The 21,267-nt window shown below is 35.9% G+C and overlaps 1 protein-coding gene across 9 annotated transcripts in view; it reads left to right on the plus strand.

The window, feature by feature from the left end:
- Positions 1-21,267, plus strand: part of LOC143237571 (lysophospholipid acyltransferase 5-like) — a 124,694-nt gene that overhangs the window by 4,781 nt on the left and 98,646 nt on the right. For 8 of the 9 annotated variants that reach the window (XR_013020140.1, XR_013020141.1, XR_013020142.1 and 5 more), the window contains one exon: positions 7,227-7,342. Coding sequence is in view for 4 of the 9 variants with exons in the window: in XM_076476977.1 (XP_076333092.1) it covers positions 7,246-7,342 (97 nt within the window). In the remaining 5 variants the exon portion in view is untranslated. Of the gene's footprint in view, positions 1-4,259; positions 4,342-7,226; positions 7,343-21,267 lie in introns of all 9 variants that reach the window. The other variant, XM_076476979.1, reaches the window with a different exon arrangement.

Raw genomic sequence — 21,267 nt, forward strand, 5'->3', positions numbered from 1 at the left:
TTTATGATTCTTAATAATTTATACTTTTAATTAATTTGAGAGGATACCAGGGGGGAGCTGTCAGACATCTTTATTATCTTTTCTTTCCTCTTCCATTATTTTCTGCATCTATAGAAACAGTACCAAATTATTTGGACAGGAGAACCTTCGAGAAAGCTCTTTGCCTCCCTGAAAGGTTTTTTCATGTAAAATACCAAGAATTGGTGTCCCATCATTGGCCTTTCTTCTCCCAGTCACTGTCTAATGGTTCCTTTTTCTCTGTTTTACTTTTTTTCTGGGCTGTGAATGACTGAAGTCAATGGCTTGGATGCCTTCTACATATTCTGATTGCTAAGTCTTTCCAGTTTTTATTTTAATTCTTTCCCTGATATCAGGTGTACCAGTTTCAAGCCCTTCCTTTTGGCATTCCTTTGGCTCCTTGTGTATTCAGTTGAATCATGGGAGCATTTGCTTGCCATATTCACAGTCTTGGGCTTTATTTCTGTTATTACATGGATGATTAGTACCTCCTTGCCTCTTTTTGTTAAGCCTCTTTCTTGGCTATGTTCTTCTCTCCCCAAAAAAATTGCCTGCCAGGATTGGCTGGTCAAACATTTCAAGACATTCATTCTAGCCTAATATTTAGTCCACCTGAATCTTTTTTAGTTTGCAACTCTGTTGGGCTTGGCCTCTTTAAATGGGCTGCTAGATGTGGATCATCTAGTCACCTCAACTCTTGCTTCTCCATACTTCCTGCAAAAGAGAAATACTCTGTTGGAGACTTAAGTTTCTTGAACATGTTTTCTCCTTAGGATGTGTTCACATGATTCTTCTTCCTTAGACTTGAAGTGACCATTGGAATATCTTCTGCAGTCTCTTGTCATCTCTTTTAATTCAACTGTCTTCTCTTCTCAGAGATTGACTTTGGTATTGGCACAATCCGGTCATCAGTATGTGGAAGCAAAGTTACCTGGAATGTGTCCCATCCTGACAATTTGTATAGGAAATGACTGTAGAATTGTCTTGAGTGGATCGTAACTAAGAAGTTCATAATCCAATGCCTAGTGGGCTTGTAAGAGTTGCAGAACACAGGAATTCAAATCCAAGGCCATAAAGTCATCCAGAGATAGAGATTTGGATCTGGGTGTGGCAGTCAAACATTTCTTTTGTGTGTTTTACTTTCTGTTTTGGGCTCACTGACGTTGAGTACATCTACCCAACTATAATATTTTGAGGGCTTTGATTTAGTGGCTGAATATCGTTTTGACCAGAAAGAATTCTTTCTGCAGAGTGGCCATTTCATTCTCTGATCTTATGTTGGATCTCTTCCAGTGGCGTCCCCTGCTGGTACAGTGGTAAGTCTACGGATTTACAGTGCTAAAATCAGGGGTTTGATTCCTCTCGGTGAACTCAGTAGATAGCCCAATGTGGCTTTGCTATAAGAAACATACACATACTTTTCCAGCAGTCAGTGCCTTTGCCACTCTTCTCAACATCTATCCCTTTATCTGGTTCTTGGTACATTGCTCAGCTTCTCTGGCTGTGAGCACCCTCAATCAGGACTTGTCTCATCTCTTTTTATTTGAGTACTCTTAGCTACAACAACATGCATCTCTGTTGTTCATTGCATCATATCTCTCTCTCAAATCCTGTTTCCTTTTATTTCTTGCTTATGGTGATCACAGATTTGATTGATTTTTACACTGAACAATTCTCATATTTTGTTTCTTCGGTCTTTCTTTATCTTGTTCTTTGACTGCTATTTACTTCCCATTACTAGGGCAGCTTGGCAATGCGATCATTCCTTTTCTTTCTTCATTCTCAGCCCTCTGTGGTAGTACTGATTATAATGGTCCTTTTTGTCTAGTTTGATTGGTTATGTGTTACTTGATATGTACAGCTTCATTTTGGGGCTCACAAAATTATTTACTCTCTTTTTCTGGGACCCCTTCTCTTTCAGGGATTCCTCATCCTTTATTCTTATTGATTGGATTCATGAATTAATCCCTATCATATATTGTTCACTGGATGGAAATACTTGCAGATTATGTATGTGTGATCACATTAAATCTACTTGATTTTTCTCTGGTCTCACACTTTTGGTGGCTCTTGGATGATAATCTCAAGAATGAAATGTGTAGTACTCCTAACTGTTTTGCATACAATTATATCTGCCATCTAGCAGATTTATCTCCTCGAGGATATTATCTACCTCAAGCTATCATTCTCCAGTCTACTTATCATGTGATGAGTAAGTGCCTTTTCCTTACCTGTTTTTGTTTTTATATTATTCACTTCTTTGAAATAACCCAGTGGCAGGTGTTGTCTCATAGGTTTTATTTGCATCCTTTACACCAAGTCAGGGTTGATGGAAAGCATTAAAGTCATCTGTCCTGGCTCCAATTGTGCCCACTGTTGAAATAGGGTTTTTCACAAGGTCATTAAGGTAGTGTGTGTGTGTGTATTTTTTTCAATGAACAGGTTTTCAAACAAGTAATAAAAGTTCCAGTGGGAGCTTATATCTTTACTATTATGAGAATATATTTATTGAAAAGCACACAAATCCAGATATTTTTGCTTTAACTTACAGATATATAGATTATTAATATAACTAATCTTGAAATAAATAATGTTATTAACAGTATTTATCCAGGAGAATTAGAAATTGAAAATACTTGAATATCCAATACAGAAATACATTAGTTAGATTTGGAAATTAAAATAATTGATAAGGATATCAATATAAATATTTTTGATAAAATATTTTGCCTTTCCAATTTATGGTTTATTCTCTTTTAATAGTAATGCACCCTGCCCTTCTGTTGTAAGAATTATAACTTTGCAGTTATTCAGATATTGTAAAATTTGTAATAAATTACAATATTTTATTAGAAATGTTGAAATATTGATACAATAAGTAATAGTCAATGGATTTAATAAAGAAACTTTAACTAAAATTATTAAACTATTCTGTGACAAATATAAGAATGTATTAAATAAATGTTAGAGAAATTTTACTTAAAATTTCTAAACTATTTTTAGTTATGAATAAGGTTGTTTAACAGTTTGGCATTACTTTATGCAGATGTACACCTTGCTTCATATAAAGGCTTGTTTAGAGCATGACAGTCACAGTTGACTTGATGAATGGGTGGGGTTGGAAGCTATACTGGTTTCTATAGATAACTGGATGGGATGCTACATATTAGTATTATTCGTCTTCTGTGGTATCAATTAGTGCCTTTATATCATATTGGGGGCTGAAATGCTAACTGCAAAAGGTAATTCTTCAAATTACTTACCCCCAAATGGCAGTTTCTTATTTCAGTTTTTCTTCTTTACTTTGGAGATCAGTCACCTTCCCTCAGCTGTCTGCAGGTAGTGAAGAATGATACAGATGTGGGACAATGTAGCACTTACATCTCACTCTTCTAATTTCTGTTTCTTTCACTATTGCTACTCTTTTATTTCTTATGTGAGACTGACAAGTGGAGGTTAAGACTGATAGATGGTGTATTCTCACTGCAATGTGAGTTCTGCAGTCACCTCCAAAACCTAAGGTACATTTTATAATCCCACATTACAGTTTGTACCCAGGGATTTATTCAATTTGTGCAGCATTTTTGTTTTAGCTTGTTTTCTAAGTTATGACAAACAGAAATGTATATACATATATATCTCTGTTTTCATTCTATACTCTACCTTCTATGCTCTAATATGAAAAAAAGCCAGCACCAGAGGAGTGTATGCCCACTTCCTTGACTCTTGCTTGCCAGCTTTTCAAAGTAGTTTTCAGATATCCATTTTCACTTTCTTCACTAAAAGATCTTTGTATTTAGTCTGATCAAATTTAAGCATCTCTCTGGTATCTTCCCAATGTGAATTCCTCAATCTCTGTTCCTTGAGTGGAATCCAGGAGACCCCATTTTCAGTTCCAAGCTAATGAGGTGGTTGACTTGGACAGTTCATTATCTATTGTGGGATCCTCCTGGAGATAGTTCAAATGCAAGAGAGTGGTGAGAAGTAGAGTAGGGCTGTCCCATGTCAATAGTGCAAGTCCCCCCAATCCTAAATTATATACCAATTTCCTATTGGTCTGGCCAAAGTGTCTACTATGATTGAGTTAAATACCAAAGTGTATGGTCTGACTGTTATCCTAGATACACTACACCTCATTTTTAAGTAACTGGTTGTGTGCAAAAGTGTCAACTTCAATTTTGTCCCTTTGTTTTGTCTAGACCTTGTTTGAAGGTTTTTTATCAAGTCATTCCATTATTTAGTCATGAAACACAGCTTTGAAAACAGCTATAAAGAAAATTTAACAAAAATTGTACAGAGCAAGAATTGGACTATCTGATAATGGTAACTATAGAGCTTTAAGAGTTTTTTGTTGTTTCTTTAGAACATTACTTTTTGTTTCTTTTATGTGTGAGTTGTGAAAAATGTGTATGTGTGTGTGTGTTCTATCTGTTTAAAAGGTATAGACATTTTTTAAGCATGGTATTGTATGAAATGAAGTAACGTGTGGAGATTGCTTAAGGCTTAAATATAACTTGTTGATGGTTATTTGTTTAAATTGGTAATTATTTTACTTTCTAAAATATATATTAATGTTTAATTGGGTTTGAAAACTTTTTCTTAATAATAAAATGTAATCATCATCAACTCTGACTTGTTTAAGCTTCCTATTTAGTGAGTATGGTAAGCAATTGGAAAATATTCTAGTGACTCGGATGTTATTTTTCTATTTATCCTATACATATAACATACATAAATAAATTGCCTGACTGGCCAATTAAGTATTTATAATTGCATTTGTGATACGTTTTAAATTAGAACATTTTTACCCATATTGTTGATTGTAAAACATCTTTTATTTATTATCAGTTTATTTAGTTTATTGAAGATCAGTGTAAGTTAACTACTTAGTTTAAAACAAAATGAAATGGTAATTGTGTGATGGTATTTATAGTTAGTTGGCATCTGTGATTCATTTGCTTAGTAGTTTCCATATTATCTTTAAATAAAATTTGAATAAATATATTAAAAAAATGTTTTTTTGGAATGTACAACTGGTGACTTTCAGAAGAGGTGTACCATATGAAATCAAAGGTAATTACTTCAAAAGAGAACAGTGTGAATAAAAATAGGAAGAGCAATATAATATTAGAATAATGCAATGGGTTCAAATGCCTTTTGTTTTGTTTTGTTTTTTCTTGTGCAGGATGTGGAGGGGTAGGGGGCATGCAATAATTGATTAATAATGTTATACCTATCACCACCTAGAGAGAATGTTACTTGGTATGACATTGTGTAATAATGTTGACAGCAGTGTTTGTCAGTAGTTGTTCAAGTGACATCTAGTGGTTATGGCCTATTTATGGTGTAGTAAGAATGACCAGTCATATGGGTAGTGCATTTTATTCAGGGTAATTGCAAGATTTCTTGGAAACTAAAAATTTGACATTTAAACATTCAGGTAAGTGGTTTCAATTTGAACGATTGGATATATAAGAGCCAGTAGAAATTATTGTCTGGCAAAAGTAAGAATTGCAAATACACACAGTGTTGGTGCTACAACGTCTAATAAAAATTATGATTTTGTTTTGATATTTGTAATCGGTCTTATTATTTTGGTACATTTATTTATAATGGATATTTTGAACAACTCTCCAGCTATTTATCAGACTTAGTTCATCTGTATGCACCACATAAAGATCTTTTCAGAAAAAAAAACACCTTTAAATACAACTGATCATATTCAGTGGATATGGTTTAAAAGCAAGCATCATTTCTCAAAATATATGACTTGAATATGATGTAAAAAAAAACAATGTATTTTTATGTAAATTCTGAATGAAGCATACAATCTGGAATGATTTTACTGTAGGAATGAATGCAAATATTCAATGATGTAGCCAATTGCATTATCCTATTTTGTGAAGCTTAAGGCCATAAATGTAAATAAACTAAAATCTGGAAGATGAAACATCTTAGCATCTTTTGTTATATTCAGTGTGACTTCATATACAGTAAAACCTGCCTAAGGCAGGATCTCACAGGGTCAAGTAAAATTTCTGGCTTAAACAGGTTTTTTGGCTTAGACAGTGAAAATGCATTTCCTTGATTATAATTTTTCAGCAGAAGTTATACTTGCTTGACTCAAGGAAGTAAGACATTTGTGAATAAAGTTATTATACTGTTTATGCTATACTTATCAGAATAAGAACAAAAATAGACATTCAAAATATATAAAAGTACACAAAATCTTAATCAGGTTTATTTGAAGAAAGTGTCCAATTTCAACTGTTTCATTTTTTAATGGGCTTTCTCATGTGGTTAAAAGAGAATGCCAATTCTACAGCCTTTTCATGAAGTTCATTTTCCTCCATTTTTGCATACAATTTGATAACATTAATGTAACTTAACACTTGCAATGAAATAGAAATTTCTATTTCCTCACTATCTTTTCTATTTTGTTCATCTTCTGAATCTCTCACACTGTCACCATATTGTGATTCTATTTTTAATTCTAAATCAGTTTCATCAGTTTCTTTTAAAACATTCTTGTCAATGTTCGCAAAACTTTCCGCATTCACAAAACCATCTACATCAGTATTCTCAATCAGAGTTTGGATTTCACTAGAATCGTCATAACAATGAACATTTTTTAAAAAAATGAGTGTACTAAGTAAATTTTCAATAAATTTTAAAATTAGGGAAGATAGGAATTTACTCTTTTTCATGAGAATTATTTAAAGAGTAGAATTTTGCACTTAAAAAACAAATATATTTCTACAAATCACGAAACTAATTTAACTGCATAAATAATGACGACAGAAAAAGAACAGACTATATTTAATCAATACTTACTGTAACAAAATGTCTCAAAATTTATTAATAATAAAACAAATTATTAATTAAACAAGAATTTGTTAATATTTAGAAAAGTTATTAGTTAAATAAGACATTAATATTTAATCAAAAACATTTTTTCTGACTTACTCAGGTTCTGAATGTCAAATACCATTGAAACTGTAGTCCATTTTGTTATTCTTTCATCCTCAGTTGCTTTATAAATATTTATAGTCTCTATAAACTACTTTTTTTAAATGTGTATTGTGTGTGTGTGTATATGTATATATTATGTATACAAGATTGTTTTCATTGTTTTTAATGTATTTTTTACTTATGCCTTTGTACTATATTTTAATTGCTTTCATAATTGATTTTTTGCATTCTGTCAGATATTTATAGACAAGTGCCATGTCCTTGGAGGCAAATGTTGGTTGGGTTGGCCGTTTGGCTGTAGCTGTTGGATCAACAGAACCTGCACTTCGATTATTACTATCTCTGTTAGTTGGTAAGTGTTTTTATTTATAATAAAGTTGTAAGTTATTTAGTTGTTGATTGTAAAATTATGAGTTGTCAAACAGAAAAAGAACTATTACTTTCTATGCATTTCATACACAATACTGTAAAAAGTTCTTTGCCATTAGTTGTAGCTTTCATTTCTTCATACAAAGAAACTTAAAAGTGGTTTTTTCATGTTTTCATGCATTTGTGTATTTAAACACAAGCAGCAATTTTCAACATCTGTAACACCTGTTGTACCTCATTTTCTTATTCTATATTTTCTTTCAGACAAACCTTTAGGGCAAATGTCTCATTTTTTCATTCAGAAGGGACTAGAGGGACTTGCTGGCTCTCCAGATTCAGTAAAGAAGCTTTGATCTGGTGACATATTGGTGGAAACATCCACATCTCAACACAGAGAACTCTTCTTGCATTTAAAGGCAATTAGAGATATACCTATTGATGTTACACCTCATGTCGTTTGAATTCATCATGAAGAGTTCTTGTTGAGAGGGATTTGAAGAACATCCTTGATCCAAAATTCTCATTGGTTTCTTCACTCAAGGAGTTTCTACAGTGATGTGTATTTCTATTCACAAGGATGGAATTAGGATGCCGACCAGTATCCTCATCCTGACATTTACATCGTCACGTCCACCTGCCGCCATCCTGGCAGATTATCTTAATTAAAGGTATGGCCATACATTCCAAACCCTCTTTGATGTTTCCAGTGCCAGCAGTTTGGTGACTCAAAGATGTCATGTTGTGGTTCCTTGAAAGTGTGCTCTTTGTGGTGGTAAGGACTACAATGTCTGTGAATGTGAAACGGACCCTCATTGCATCAATTGCAATGGCTCTCAACCATTCTACTTTTATTCTTGCCCTAAATGGTTGGAAGAAAAAGAGGTGCAGCATTTCAAAACAATTCATAACATTATTTATCCTGAGGCTTGAAATTTGCTGTCCACCACTTTGTCTCATATGCTGCTGGGAGTGCAGACAGATCTCTCTGTGCCTCCAAAAGAATCATTCTCCAAACAAATGAAAAGGCTTTTGATCTCCATGGTTAAAAAAGTTAATGAATCAACTTCAACACCCATCTCTGTCACTTACATACATTCCAACAAATCCTAAGATCCTCTTTCTTTGGTTTCGAGTACAGGCATTTCCTCGGATACATCTTCTTCTCCCCCTCAAGATGCAAAACAATCATTTGTTCACATACTCAGTCACTGGAATCCTCTTCCAACAGCAAAGACCTGCCCAATCAACCCAGGGCAGGATTCTTGGAGGTCAATAGACCTCCCTTAAATAAAGAGAGTAAACAAAAAAGATGTCATAAACAGAAGGGTTCTCCATCCAATTCACCTACACATAAGCAAAAATGGCCACTTTGATACAATGGAACTGTTGAGGTTTATGTTCTAATTTGGATGACTTAATGCTTTCTACCATGCTGCATGTCTTTTCTTACAGGAAATATTTCTGAAACCTGCTGATGCAGTCACCTTTTCGGTGGCTTTCTTTATACAGAAATGACAGGCTATGTAATGGACGAGTGCATGGAGGTGTGGTACTGTTGATTGATCAGCATATACCCAACCTGTCTTTGTCACTTGACACTCCCTTGGAGAATGTAGTCATCTGTGTTACCTGGGGTCATACCATCACTGTTCTCTCTACCTGTCACTTGGAGAGACATATGATCAATGAGACCTTGATGCTCTCATTGAACAGTTGCTGTCTCACTCTTTAATCTTGGAGGACTTTAATGGACATCATACCCTCTGGGGAAGTGCTGATATTGATAGGAAGGGTTGCTCCATAGAGCTGTATGCTGTCTCATCATAACCTCTCTCTTTTCATTACTGGTTCTTCAACTTATTTTCATGCACCTAGTCAGCCCTTTACTGCTATTGATCTCTCAGTTTACTCCCCTTCACTATTCTCCCATTTTTTCATAGCAGGTTGATGATAACCCACGAGGCAGTGATCATTTTCCTACAATTTGAGAGAGACTGGCTGTGGTTGATGCCACCCAACCCATGTGACTGGTGGAAGCTAGATCATGCAAACTGGCCATCTTTGACTGCTCTTGCAGAACTTGACTCTGCCTTCATCTGTAAGCCATCAATAGATGCCTGTATGGCAGCAGAAACTGACTGTGTTATATATGTAGCTGTTTAGTGTATTCCTTAAACCTCGACACGTTTTCCATGATATCCTTGTTTGTGGTGGAATTCTGCTTGCCACATGACATGGAAGGCTCAAAAACAGGCCTGGGATACTTTCTGTAGATTTTCCATACTATGGAACTGCATCGCTCCAGCAGGCCTATGCACATGCTCGACGATGGGTAAGTCATCAGAGCCAGAAGGAATCTTGGATTAATAAGTTCACAACAAAAATATCTTTTACCACCAGTTTTAAAGTCATATAGGACAAGATTTGGAAGGTCAGTAGGCAATATAATTCTGTCCCCTTCTTGATCTTGCTCTCTGATGGCCAGGAAGTAGCTGATACCAGAAGCATTGCCAATACTCTAGGTGATAGCTTTTGCCAGGTATCTAGTGCTTCTATTCTTTCTCCACCTTCTTAGTCATCAAGACTCAGGCAGAGCGATCACCTTTTTCCTTTCTAGCTGATTGTCTCTATGACTATAATTGTCCCTTTACACTGGTGGAACTCAAAATTGGCCCTTCATTGGCCTGGCAGTACATTGGTTGGGACTGATGATTTGCAATGTGAAATGCTGCACCATCTATTTTCTACTTCTCTTGCTATTTTTCTGATTGTTTTTAACTGGATCTGGCAGGAGAATGTCTTTCCTCATGCCTGATACCAGGCTATTGTCCTACCTTTCTTTAAACCTGGGAATGATCCCAAGATTCCTTCAAACTACCATCCAATTGCTTTGACAAGCTGTCTCTCTAAGACCTTAGAGAGGATGGTTAATGCTTGTTTTGTTTGGTTCCTCAAATTAAAAACAACCTCCTCTCATCCACCCAGTGTAAGTTCCAGCAGCAGTGCTCCACCATGGACTACCTGATTTGTCTTGAAATGTCAATCAGAGAAGCCTTTCTCAAATGACAACATCTTGTATCAGTATTCTTTTACATTGAAAATACTTATGATACAACATGGAGGTATGGAATTTTGCAAGACCTCCATATATATGAATTACATGGCCATTGCCCATTTTTATTAAACATTTTTTAATGTACAGTAGATTTCAGGTTGGTGTGGGTTCGACACTTTCCTATTCTTTTCTACAGGAACTTGGAGTCCCTCAGGGCTGTGTTTTTAGTGTCTCACTTTTCAGTACAAAGATTAATGCTATCGCTGAACAACTCCCTCTCGCTGTTGCAAACAGGCTCTGTGTCGACGACTTTCACATCTCATGCCAGTTGTCGAACATGAGGTATATTGAGCGGCAGCTACAGACTGTCCTCAATCATTTACTGAATTGGACCACAGCTAACAGCTTTAACTTCTCTCTCTCTAAAACCAGGTTGCATGCACTTTTGCTGCAAATGGGGTATTCATCCTGATCCTGAAGTCCGTATCAGTGAGGTTGTGCTGCCTGTGGTACCTGAGACAAAGTTCTTGGGGCTTATCTTTGACTGTAAGCTGCTCTTTATACCAAACATCAAGTTGCTACGGATCAAATGTACAAGAATACTGAACATCTTCCGTGCCCTCTCTTCCATCACTAGGGGAACAGATCAATGTTCTATGCCAAAAGTATATTATGCTCTTATTCAATTGAAACTCAACTATGGATCGGCCTTGAAGATGCTGGACCCCATTCATCATCAAGGACTTTGGCTCTGCACTGGGGCCTTCCACACTTCCCCAGTTCAGGGCTTACACACATAGTCTCATGAACCTTCTTTGCATCTCCTCCGTTTGCAGCTGTCTTTACTATATGCTTCAAAATTTTGTTCCTTACCAGAGCATCCTACCTGGGGTTCTGTTTTCCTTTGTCAGTGGGCCATACTTTTTCAGAACAGATGATCTGCCAATGCTCCTTTTGGCCTTCATATCCAGGTACAGTTGGATGAATTGGGTCTGTCCTTGGAAACATGGCTGTATTCACTGGTCAGCCCATTCTACCATGACTTCTTACAGTCTGTAAATGTGTCCTATCTTTAAGTCATCTGAGAAAAACGGACACTCCTGATTGGAATACTCTCTGTTATTTGCTGAACATCTTTAAACCATCCTTCCATTCCTATTTATACAGATGGTTCGAAATTAGGTGACTGTGTGGGCTCTGCCATGGTTTGGTGTAGTTTGGTGGTTGTGTGCAGAAGCCCTCTACAGCTTTTGTGTTCATTGCTGAACTGTATGCCATTTCTGTTGCTCTGGATCACATAGAAGCTAAGCAGTACTCAAATTGCACTATTTGTAGTGACTCGGTTAGTTCTCTACTGGCCCTGGAATCGCTTCACATTAGTTCACACCCTGTTTTTACTGATATTCAAAACTGATTGGCCCATTTCTCTTTAACATCTACTTCTATCTAATTTTCCTGGATACTGATTGAGCTCATCAACATCACAGCTAAATCTATCTGCTCTGGCACTATCACTGCTGTGTCTATTCTATGGACTATGCTCCTGTATTCAAGGCTTGACTCTGTGCCAGTTGGCAGTCAACTTGGAGTGAGCATTGTGAAAGCAATCTTTTCCAAATAAAGCCCTCTATTGGACTTTGGCCATTTTGCTTCCATAAGTATTCGTGGGATTGAGCTCATCAACATCACAGCTAATTCTATCTGCTCTGGCACTATCACTGCTGTGTCTGTTCTATGGACTATGCTCCTGTATTCAAGGCTTGACTCTGTGCCAGTTGGCAGTCAACTTGGAGTGAGCATTGTGAAAGCAATCTTTTCCAAATAAAACCCTCTATTGGACTTTGGCCATCTTGCTTCCATAAGAATTGGAAAGAGGAAGTTGTTACTGGACTATGCATTGGTCACAGTTTTTTAGCTCATCCTTTTCTTTTATCTGGGACTGATGCACCAATGTGTTGTCTGTGTAACACTCAGGTCACAATAAGTTACATTTTACTTTCTTGCTGTTGTTATGACTCTCAAGGACGGCACCATTTGAAACATATTCTGTCCCAAGGTTTGTCCATAACGTTAGACAGTGTTATTGGCGATGGTGACACTGTCCACCTTAGAAATGTTTTTAGTTTTTTAAAGGCCATTAATCTTTTTAATGCTGTTTGAGTTTTTTAATTTATACATTAGACCTTTTTTAATGTGATTCTTTTTTTAAGAATCAGAATCCATCTAGTTTAATTTGAAATTAGAAAATTGGTGTAATATCAAAATACTCTAAACCAGGACTGGAAAGGCCAACTTTGGGTGACTAACGCTGCTGTTTGAACTACCTGTTAGTCATCCTGGCAAGTTATGATTAAAATTTTGCTACAAGTCTTTTAAAACTTTTATTACTTTTTGAAAATGATCATAACTCAGAACTAGGACTGGAAAGGCCATCTTCAGGTGAGTGATGGTGATTTTCATTCTTACCTGTTAGTCTTCCTGGCAAGTTATGATAATTACAATTATGCCACAGAAAGTCCTTTACAATTTGTAGTACTGTAGTTTTTTTGTTAATGTTGTAGACTAGATGTAAACATTGATTTTATGCTACTTATGTGTTGTTGTTTTTTAAATTTGTTTCATTTTACCTTAATTTCCTTTTATGAATTTTACTAAACTTACATTAATTTTAACTTGTTTGGTGCAGATAGCCTAGCTGCTTTGTGCTATAAAACCAAACAACTAATCCATTGTGCAGATGTTTCTTTTTATCTTTTGGGAATGTGTGCATCACTAGAAGCATCCTTTATTCCTTTGGGATGAGTACACAGGCATCCCTTTAATGGTCTTTGTCTAACCAATGAGTTGCAATAATGATTCATTTGTATTTCATAGTTTACATAATCAGGGCCATTCTTTCTATCTTAAGGTGTGTTGAGATTGGAACATTACAAAGATGCCATGCTTCATGGATGGGGAAATATCTCAGATATCAGGAACTTCAGGATTTACATGCTGATGGTGAGGCTTCCCTACACAATAATTTGGATATTCTTACTGTTGAAAGGGCAGTGTTTTATGGTCTGGACTTGTTAAGGAGAAAATCATCAGGATCTACTCCAACACTTCCATGGTGGTGTTTTGCATTTCCTCTCAAGGTACAAGGCTTTATTATTTCAAACCTTGAATCTCCTTTTTTGGGATCACTCCTATCATATCACTCTACCAGCTTGCCATGTTCCTTGGGTGATGACTTTGGTGGCAGATCAGTTGTTTTGACTAAAACAGATTTTTCTGGCTGAATCAATGTTGCATCATATTTTTCTGTTGGATTGGCTTCCATTTTCAAACATTGGTGAGCAATTTGCCAGATACTCATTGGAGCATCTAACTACTGGCTATTCGGTTTCCAGGACCTGATCCTTGTGCTTTGGAAATAGATAAATTCTGTTAGGATGAGATGGGATTATACCTCTAGGCCTTCCTCACTTCCTTGTATGTTACCAGAGGTACCAGGTATTATTTATTCAAACACATTGTCAAGTCCTGTTGATAGCACCAGACTGATAGTTAAACTCTTATTTCTGATTTTGTAGTTCCTTCACCTCTTCCTTTTTGGCCATCTCTGTTCAGGAAGCCATAATTTGACATTGCATACCCAGCTATCAGGGTTTACTTTCTAAGGTTGTCATGTGTGGGTCTTAGTCATTACTAATTCCCATGATGGACATTTGTCAACAAAAATGGAACACATATGAGCAATGGTGTATTGAGAGGAGGTTGAAACTTCTTTGATCAGAAGTGTAAACCATAACTCATCTTTTGATCTGGGTCTTTGACAAAAGTTTTGCATCTTTCACAGTTGTCCCGTATAAGACAGTCCCCAATACTTTCTTGCTTCCTCATGTTGTTTTGGGTTCTTTCTCCCAAACAACTTCCTCTTATCTAATTGGTATATTTAGGTGGCTTTACATACCCTTTGTCTGTTTGATACTTTAGCCACATGTGCCAGATATCATGTTTTTGTTGCTGCTGTTCTGATTGTGCACAGGATGCTTTATCATTCTGCCTACATCCTCAGAACAGTTCTTTTTCCCCAGCATCAGATATTGGGAGCCAGGGAATGGGATAAATATTTTTCTCCAATTCATCTGATGACTGTTTCTATAACTGATTAGATGTTTTGGTTATGTTCAGTGAGGGTCTTGATGTGTTACATTGCCTTTAGTAGGTATTAGACAATGATTTTTTATTTATTTAGATTCTTCAGTTTCCCAGGATTTACCCCCAGTTACATTGATGAGGTTGGTACAAAATTGATCCATATCACTTATTCTGGTCTCATTTTGAAGTCAGGTACACTTCCATGAGTAATTTCTCATCATATTTATACATCTTTAGCAGTCCACTGCAGGACATTGTGCAGGCTGGTAGGGGGATATGCATCAGGACTTTTATCTCACATTAGTTAATGATCCAGCAGTATCTTCTTAGGGTTTTTGACTACCAAATGTAGTTTTCATAACTACATCACCTAGATTATATAGAGAGGTGTGAATATTTTCATTGCTACTCTCCTTTCACTTTTCAGGATCCTTTACTTCATTTTTAAAGGATTCCACTTTATGGTGTGTGTTGCCAAGCAGGTGTGCTTTTATGAAACCAGTTTTGCACTAGCAAACACTGATTTGATATACTTTGTTGGTTGCAACAGGTTCTGTAGAAACTGGGTGTTCCATAAGTCCAACTAAAAGCTAACCAGGTGTTATTATTGTACAATGATGGACTAATACTCATGGACCATTATGAGTAAAGCATAAAGAGATCCTGTCTATCCTTGGATTGAATAAATTAGGATCAATTTGCTTATAAAAGTTTTAAGAAAATTAGTTTGCCTGTTCCAATGTTTCCCATGCACTGTTCCTCAGGACTATAGATTCTACTAGTGTACCTAGGGAGTCCTTACCACACCCAATTTTCCATTACTGGGGCAGTAGACAGAGGTTATTCCTTCATAGTGTTTGAGTGAATTCCTCCATCCTTGGAAAAGAGAGTGAAGTTGGGAGTTCTCCTACCCAGGACCTCAGGTGTTTTTCCCCAGATGTTGGTAAATGAGACAGCAGACTGTGGGTACCTACTGATAATACTGGTTCAAATTTGATGCTTTGCTATCCATTGATTATTATAATGTAAAATAATTGACTATGGTTTAAATGCAAATGAAATTTGTGATTTTTGTGAAGAAGAAAAGTATTTTTATTCCTAACATAAAGATCATTTTGCATGCAGACCGGTAAAAATATACTCTATATTCAAGGACAATTTTTTTTCAGTTTATCAAAAATACTTAGTAAAAAATAAATTATTTTCTGTGTGAAAGACTTAAATATTTACTGAAAGTCTGCAAAATTTTGTGAAGATGTACATACTGTATTAAAACTTTGTAGTATCAAAACTAAGAGGGTTTAAGTGAGTACAGAGGTCACATGGTCACTCAGATTGACAGAAATCATGTGGAAAGATTTAACCCTGTAAAGACAGATCACAAGTTAAAGACCATATCATTGTGCTTGTCGACTGCATTCAAAATTTTATTGAACTACTATTTTATGAATTTATCTTTTGATATCAAACTGAAGATTATAATTTAAATTTTCATGCACAGTTACGACAGAAAGTGTTCATACCCCTGCGTCCTGAGTGGTTTTTTGCTCATAACTTTTAAAGTATCATGATTAGGCTAATAGTATATTATAAATATTATGCTAACACACATCTACATAAATTTTTATGTAAATTAAATACCAAATAAACTGTTTATAAACAAAACGCCAAAAATAGGAGGAGCAGAAAGTGTTTGTACATTTCAGAACGTGTGGAAAAACTGATATTCCTGTGAAAATTTTTAGTTTGGTGAATAAACTACATTATACTCTTTCAGAACTAGACAATGGATTTGTAATTATTGGAATTTAGTCACCAAAAAATGTACTTCCGGCAATTTAGCACCGTCTCCGTCATTATCTGCTTGGTCATCATGGCGAACAGGAAACAACTGTCCAGTGATTTAAAACACCGAATTATTGTAAAATACAAGTCTTGTGTGTCTCTTTTCGGTATTGCTACACAACGTAATGTGCCAAAATATACTCTTCAAAGCATAATTGCCAAGTTTAAGCATACAGGATCAACTGCTAACCTCCTTCGTTCTGGATGCCCCATCAAAATTCCAGAGAGCACCAAGAGGAAGGTTCTTAGAGAAGTTAGTAGGAACCCTCGTTTAACTCATAATGACATACAGAAACTGTTAAGGGAAACTGAGGTTGAAGTAAGCACCTCTACAGTTACAAACATGCTACCTTCTTCTTGGTTTAAGCATGCCGTCCTCATAGAACTCCATATTTAAAGCCTGTTTGTTTAGAAGCATGATTGAGGTATGCAAGAAAGCATGTGGATAAACTCTTTACCTATTGGAAGAGTATCCTTTGGTTAGACGAGACTAAAATCGAGCTTGTCAGCCACAATGATTTTTGCAATATTTTCCATAAGAAGGAGGAATGAAATCTTCCAAAGAACATCGTCCCTACAGTTAAACACGGAGGTGGCTCGATCATGCTATGGGGTTCCTTAAGCTCTTCTGGTGTAAGTAGTCTTCACCGCATCAACGGAATCATGAAGAAAAGAGGAATACGTTCATATATTAGGCATTTATATCAAGAATGATGCTCAGAACTTGCGGTTTGGGCGTCGTTGGATCTTCCAGCACGACAATGACCCTAAGCACACATCGAAATACATACGATCCTGGTTGCAGGGGAACCATATAAACGTTCTATGGTATTGATGAAGTAATTTATAAATCTAAAAAAAAAAGCTTCACATCCTCCACATGTGAAATTTTTTTAGTCTTAGGAAGCTAAGACAAGCACCAACAAGTACAAAGGTCATAATTATAGGAGATATTTGTGTGCTTATTTCTTTATTTACTCTTTTATGTTTTAAGAAAACTTTTAGGACTGTTTTGTAAATAGTAATATAATAATCTATAGACATACACAGTTTATAACAATCAAAATGTTACTGTGTTTTACCAAATACTGCTTAAACACAGCCAAGATAACTCACTTTGTAAAAACTGAAGGTCAGTTTTTATATTATTGGTTATAGTAACATGTCTGCATGTGCAAAATTGTTACTTTTGTATTATTAGCCAGGCATGGCTGAAATGTCAATGTAATGAAAATAATAAATCTATATAAATGTATAATGTTATGAGATTTAAGATATTTAGCCTAGACTTTTATGTTTTTGTGTTATAATTATTGTCATTCTAGAATGAAAAAGAAACATAATTTATATTTTCCAGTATTCTGTGGCAGTTATGACCCAACCTGTACAGAGATTCATTAGTAAAAATAATGGATGAATATTTTTTCTTAAGAAATGTTTGGTAACTATCTGGAAATTACAACAATTTTGCATGTGAAATTTGAAAATTTTCATGATTCATAAAGTGTTTTTGATCTTGAAATGAAAATTAATTTACATGTTAGACAGGCATCATGGAAAAATAAAGAAGGTATGATAAAAATATTGCTAAACAAACATTAAGGCTTAATAAAAAAAAAATCTGATATTTTTTCAAATTAAAGCCTTGTAACATTTACTGAAAATTGGCTAAATTTTCTGTACATACAGTTACTAATTTAAAAGTAATATAACAAAAACTATAGTAAGCACAAAATTGTTACAAGGTATATCCCAGGGACGAAACTGCACCGAAAGAATTAAACATGACATTCATAATATAATAATTAATCCACTACAGTATATTTGTCATATCCATTGCTGACAATGCATTTCAGTACATTCAGAGCTTTTCAGGTTGGCTGAGATGCAATAAACACTATAGTGATTGGAATGTTATTTGATAACTGTAATCATATTTCACCAGCTTTTATAAAGCATACCAACTGTAATAGTTGTTGTTGTCAAATAGCTTATGTAAAGGAAGACAAAATTGAAATATGTATAAGCTTTTTAAAGAAATTTCTTTTTTATGTTGAAACCTTAATTTTGATGAATGATTATTAGAGTTGAAATTCTATTTTCTAAACTTGATTGATTATTAAAAGTATTTAAACTTTTGCTTTTCATGTAACTTCTTTGTTTCATATATACAACTTTTATTTAACCACTTACACATTTATGCAACATGTGTAGGCCTACATGTCAGCATAGATAACCATAGTAAATCTGCTTATTTACAGTTGTGTGTGTGTGTGTGCATGAATCTACAGAAATTGATTTTTTCTTAAACTCTCATTATTTCATTATGGTACTGTGTGATTCTACGCCAGTGGTTCTTAACCTGGGTTCAGTCGAACCCCAGGGGTTCGGCAGAGGTCAAGACACACACACTGTGTGTGTGTCCCTTCCATTTACCCTACTCGTATATTTCGTGATGTCATGCTCCACTTGGCCACCATTGGCTGCAGCTGATCACGTCACATCACTTTGCCTTAATATCTGTGCTGCAGGGAATTTTGTGTGCTTAGCAGTTGACTTGTGACTGTAGTAATTGTGTGTCATTTGTGATTTTTTTCTAATCTTTCAATTTTTTCATACTAACTATGTCAAGCAAAAACAGAAAGTGGTCGGACGAATACGTACAATATGGATTCACGTGTATATCGGAACATGATGGGAGTCAGCGTCCTCAAAGCATGATTTGCAATGCCAAGTTGAGCAATTCTAGTCCAGCATCGGCAACACTAAGAGAACACTCCCTAAAGCTGCATGGAGATGGGAAATACAAGAACACAACACTTGCTGAATTCAAGGTAATGAGAGCCAGGTTCAATGAAAAGGCTTTGTACCCATCGAGAACCCGATCCTCACAGCATCATACGAAGTTGCGTACTTGATCACAAAGCAGGGCAAACCACACACCATTGGTGAAGCACTCATAAAACCACCTGCATTGAAGATGGAGAATATCATGCTGGGAAAAGCTGCTGAAAATATGTTATCTCAAATTCCTCTATCAAATGACACCATCAGCAGCAGAATAGATGACATGAACGATGACATCTTGGCTCAAGTAGTTGCAGATCTGATTTCAAGCCCAGCAAAATTCAGCCAAAATTCAACTCGACGAGACCACAGACCAGCTTGTTGTATTCGTGTGCTATGTGAAGAAGGACGAGATAAAAGATTTTTCATTTTGTAAGCCTCTTACAACAACAACTAAGGCAGCCAACATGAAGAAACTTGTGGATGACTTCTTCAGAGACAACGATCTTTTGTGGGATATGGTTTATGCAGTTTGTTCGGACGGAGCTCCAGTCATGCTGGGACGAAACTCTGGTTTTGGTGCGCTGGTGAAAGCTGATGCACCACACATCATTGCAACGCATTGTGTTCTGCTCAGGTATGCATTGGCAACAAAATCGTCGCCTTCAAAACTGACAGAAGTATTAAAAATTGTAGTGGAATGTGTGAACTTTGTGTGAAATAGTACCCTGAAGCACCGGATCTTCAAAGAGCTGTGTAATGAAATGGGCTCTGAATTCGAAGTACTTTTGTACCATTCTAACGTTCGGTGGTTATCCCAAGGAAAGGTGCTGAATCGTGTTTTGCCAAGCGTGTGGAATTAACCCTGTTTTTGCGAGAGTGTCAACATTGTCATCCAGATTGCTTCGAAAAATCTGAGTTCATTTTCATTTTGGCGTACATGGCCGATATCTTCAATGCTTTCAATCATCTCAATCAACAGATGCAGGGCGGTGGAGTCAACATCATCGAAGAGGAAGAAAACCTGAAGGCTTTTCAAAAAAAGCTACCATTATGGAAACGACGAATAGAGAATGATAACTTCGCAAACTTTCCCCTGCTGGACGACTGTGTAAGTAAGATCGAAAATGTGTCTGAAATCGGAGACATTTTTGTACCTGGAGAACTGAAGCAAGCAGTTTCCATGCACTTAGATGAGCTCACAAAGTCTCTCGACGGATACTTCCCCACCAGAGAGTCATATCAAGCATGGGTGAGACAGCCGTTCACGTTTAGTGTTGCGACAGCAGATGTCAATGATGAATACCTCGACGAAATCATTGAACTTCAGCAGAGCCAGGTTCAACAGCAACTTTTCAGAACAACAACGCTCTCAACATTTTGGTGTCACCAAATCAAAGAGTACCCTCTTATTGCTAAGAAAGCCCTTGAGATACTCATATCGTTGCTACAACGTATCTTTGCGAGCAATCCTTTTCGAGGATGGTAGACATGAAAACGAAGGAAAGGAACAGACTTTGTTGCAAAAATAATATGAGAGTGGCACTTGCCAAGGTGAAGCTGCACATTTCTGAACTTATCTCTGAAAGGCAACGGTAAAAGTCACATTGATTTGCAGTAAATATTCATTGAGTTATGTTTTTGTGTGAAATTCATGTTTTGTTGGTTTTGTTCTTTTAACACAGTGATATTGTGTGCAACTGATGCATGGTTCATTTTGTGCACTAATAAAATATCTACTTATGTTTTGAATTTGAGAAAATCATATTTTATTTTTCCAATGACGAAGGGTTCAGTGAATGCAAGTATGAAACTTCTGAGGCTCAGTACCTCCAACAAGGTTAAGAACCACTGTTCTAAGCTAATATTTTGTTTTGGAAAAGGAAATTGTACTTTAACCATTTCATGCTAGTGCAGTTTCATATTTTACAGAGTTTCTGTTTTTATGATAAAGTATAGAATATGTCATGTAAATTACAATTTACTGATTTCTTATTTTACTTTGTAATTAAGTTTATTTGGTTGAACATTTGATTACAGTTCTCTTTATTATACATATGATGTGTGTATGCACACCT

This window comes from Tachypleus tridentatus, chromosome 13 (assembly GCF_004210375.1).
Source record: "Tachypleus tridentatus isolate NWPU-2018 chromosome 13, ASM421037v1, whole genome shotgun sequence".
Classification (NCBI taxonomy): domain Eukaryota; kingdom Metazoa; phylum Arthropoda; class Merostomata; order Xiphosura; family Limulidae; genus Tachypleus; species Tachypleus tridentatus.